This window comes from Limulus polyphemus, unplaced genomic scaffold, assembly GCF_000517525.1.
Source record: "Limulus polyphemus unplaced genomic scaffold, Limulus_polyphemus-2.1.2 Scaffold612, whole genome shotgun sequence".
Lineage (NCBI taxonomy): Eukaryota > Metazoa > Arthropoda > Merostomata > Xiphosura > Limulidae > Limulus > Limulus polyphemus.
Genome location: NW_013666222.1, coordinates 245,178 through 248,871, shown reverse-complemented (window position 1 = coordinate 248,871; position 3,694 = coordinate 245,178). Strand labels below are relative to the sequence as shown.

General features: G+C 28.6%; 1 protein-coding gene across 1 annotated transcript in view; it reads left to right on the top strand.

Moving 5' to 3' along the window:
- LOC106459460 (spectrin beta chain, non-erythrocytic 1-like) overlaps nucleotides 1–3,694 on the top strand; it is a 179,713-nt gene that overhangs the window by 108,592 nt on the left and 67,427 nt on the right. Inside the window, exons 53-56 of the mRNA XM_022385955.1 lie at nucleotides 635–748; nucleotides 2,090–2,211; nucleotides 2,359–2,419; nucleotides 2,944–3,045. Coding sequence (XP_022241663.1) covers nucleotides 635–748; nucleotides 2,090–2,211; nucleotides 2,359–2,419; nucleotides 2,944–3,045 — 399 coding nt within the window. The remainder of the gene's footprint in view (nucleotides 1–634; nucleotides 749–2,089; nucleotides 2,212–2,358; nucleotides 2,420–2,943; nucleotides 3,046–3,694) is intronic.

The following is a 3,694-nucleotide window of genomic DNA, read 5'->3' as shown; positions in this document are numbered from 1 at the left end:
CTTGTCGCCTCCCTTCAGAATTTGCTTTTTTGAAATTTGTAACCAAAATATCATTATTCCTTATTTCCATATGCAGCAAAACATTGAACCTAATAGAGCAATGATCACTTGCACCCAGATGTTCCCCAGTTTCCACCCTCTCAATCATTTCTGTATTTGAAGTTAACAATAAGTCTAAAATAGCATTGTTTCTAGTTGACTAACTGGTAAAGAAAGCCATCCTGAACACAGTTTCCAAAAAACTTTCTCTCTCATGGTTTGATTCTAGAATTTCCCAATATATATGCCTTAAATTAAAATCACCCATAATTATGACTTCATTAACAGCTGAAATCTTAATATCATTGTAAATTGCTCACTAATTTATTCAGTATCATTTGTTGGTCTGTAACAAATTCCTACTAAAAGACTTTTCCCTTTATATCCACTAATAGAAACCCATATATATTCAATCTCTTAGCTATGATCTTTGATATCCTCAACTTCAACAAGATGTAACTCACATTTTACATATAAAGCCACTCCTTCTCCCCTCTTTAATACTCTATCCCTATTAAATAGTTTGTAACCTCATATTTATTATCATGGACTAAACCATTGGTACTTTGTAGAATTGGTTTGTTTTATATTTTAGGCAGTGACTTTGTCAGTAGATGATGATGGAAAAGATCTTCATGTGGTAGAGGCATTACAACGGAAACAGGAAGCTGTAGAAAGGGAAATGACTGCTATTGAGTCAAAGTTGCGAGTAAGAGTTTTATCTTATTTATTCACTGAATCTAGGGTAGATCAAAACAGTGATGCAAAGACAATGATAGATTAATAAATTTCATCCAGAACTATTAATTCACCTTTTTTTCTTTTAATGAAAAGACAGCTTTATAAGTTTCCAGAAGAGATCAATAACTCAATTGCTGGGAGATTTTTAGAAGAACATTCGAAATATTAAGCATCCAATAAGAACAAGTAACTTTATGAAGTTTAGTAAGATGTCAAGCAAGGACTGACTAAATGGAAAAAATGATAATGTTTTAGTCTATTTTCAGTGCTGTATTATCATTATTACATTATAAAATAGCGAAAAATCAAAACTTTGTTACTGTGCATATCATTTTTATAACATTTTTCATATTAAGTCTTTGAAACAAAAAGTATAAAGTTATCAAATTACTTGTAAGCATAACAATTGAATGATAGGAAAAATTAAGTACTGAAGGTATTAAGGATTGTTCTAAATTTCTAAAATAAGTCCTGCAAGTGAGGCATGTTTTCTAACTTGGTAGGAAATTTTAGTCCAAGCAAGTTAGACTTGAATTTGCAATTACTGAAAAGTAGCTAGAAAAAGGATTTTCGTTTTTCCTACTTTATTTCTGTATGGGACATTTAATTGTGTATCATACTACTGTAGGGTTAGTGGTAAATGCAGTTTTGGTTCAATATGAAACGTAGTATCACATAATGGGCACAAATTAATTAAATTATTTTTCAATAAATTCTTTTTTTTTGTATTAAATGTCTTAAACTAATGTTGAATATAATTACATTGTAGAAAAACAAATATTTTATGAAACTTTTATCCACTAATGCTATTTAGTATATAAATGTGAACTATAATACCAAGAACAGGTAAATTCCTAAACAAAAAATTCAAATGAAACCTGTTCAAGAAATATTTGTTTCTTGTTTTAATTTCTTATATCTTTTTCATAAAATACAGTACTGTACTTTTTATTTGGAAAATATAATACTCTGATCCACACAGTTTTTGTATATTGGTCTCTGGTAAAAACCATTTTTATTTGTAGTATTACAGAAACCTGTCATTTCTTATAATTATACAAATGTGTTTTCATAGTTTCTATAATAAAAGTACCAATGTCTTTTTGTTCTTCCTTTCTCTTTTTGAAGATAACATAGTTTTCTCAAAATATCTTTGATATTTATGGGATCAAATATACTTTTTAAAAGTTTGGTATTGAAATAAACGAAAAAATTAAATCTTTTATGCCTTATTACGTATTCATTTATGTTTTTTGATCAGTTTGTAATTTATTCAATTAACAATGTGAACAACTTTCATTTGTAACAGGAGCATGATTCTGAAGCTCGACGGTTGATACAAAAATACCCAGATATGGCTACTCCTATTCGAACTAAAGTTACTGAAATTCAAGAAAATTGGAGAAAATTGACAAATCTATGTCATGGCAGGTAAAAAAAAAATAACAACTACCAAGTGTTCATTATAAAAGTTTAAGATTGAAATTTTTAGAAAATTTTAATGTATTTTATAGTTTAAATTGTAAAATAATATGGGTATATTTTGTGGAATAACTTAATTTATTTTATGTTATTTAGGAAACAGCGTTTGGCCAGTGCTTATACTTTGTGCAAGTTTTTGTTTGATTTGAAGAAACTGGTAAGTTTATTTTGTGATTCAACATTATGTAATATTGCATGTGCTACCTGAATAGGAGTCTTCAGTTTTATGTAAAAATTACCTGAAATCTCTGATAATGTTTCATAATCAAATGCATTGCTTGTATAAGGGCCACATCTCATGGGTTTTGTTTCAATCTCGGCTGTATTGCACAGGATCTATAAATATACTGGGAATTTGCTACATCTTTTTATGTTTGCATAACTATAAATTTTGCATGCACACTTAGATTTGGTTGTATTAACAGTTAACATTTATATTCAAATCATGGTTTAAACTAATTTAAAAAATAGTCACAGAAATATTTAAAAATTGAAGTAAAAAATGCAGCATTTGTCAAAAAAACTACAGTAGACAGAGCAGGAATATTTTTAGAGAAATCAAAACAGTATAATAGATGTATATAGTTTAATATTCAGTAGAGTTGACATTTCGTTTTCCATTTTTGTTCTAATTCATGCTTTGCAGTTTTCAGAAAATAAATATATTATTATTAATTTCAGGAATCATGGGTAAATGACATGACTGACCGTATGACGTCAGGTGAACTGGCAACTTCTAACGTAGAGGCCCAAAGTATGTTACAACTTCATCAGGAAAGAAAGGTAATGTCAAATATGTGTTCATGTCTTTTCTATAATTTGACTTCATTAATTTACACAGCCTTGAGTTTTATGTACCCTGAAATTCTTAACTGTACTCAAAGCAAGCTATTTTAGTAGATCAAAACTAAAAATTAATTTGGTGTTTATTACAAGGAATTTAGCATTATTTTTGGCCGTAATGCTATAATATTTCAAGAGGCTCAACCTTCTCAGGAGATTTAAGTTAATCCTAACTCCACACATCTTAAATTAACAATGCAAAATAATCATTTTAATAAAAAAACATTTTAATCTAATTGTGATTATTTTTTACTCAGGGATAGTCAAGGTTTTTGTCTATATGATATATAACACCTATACCACTGCCATGTCTGTTATATCCCAGCTGGCCTGATGAGCCCTGGTATATGATGAAGGGCTTCATTGGCATTTGGTGTGACAGATGTGCTTTCACTCATGGATTTTTAGAATTATTATATATATATGTATAATATATAAGAAAACGCTGGAATATCAGACTTTCTTTTATTAATTTCTTCTACTGGTTTCATGACTTCAAAGGTCACTCTTCAGAAAATCGTTTTACTGAAAATCTATAACAATTAAGTTTATCCTTGTCAGAATTTAAAACAAAATATATATATATATA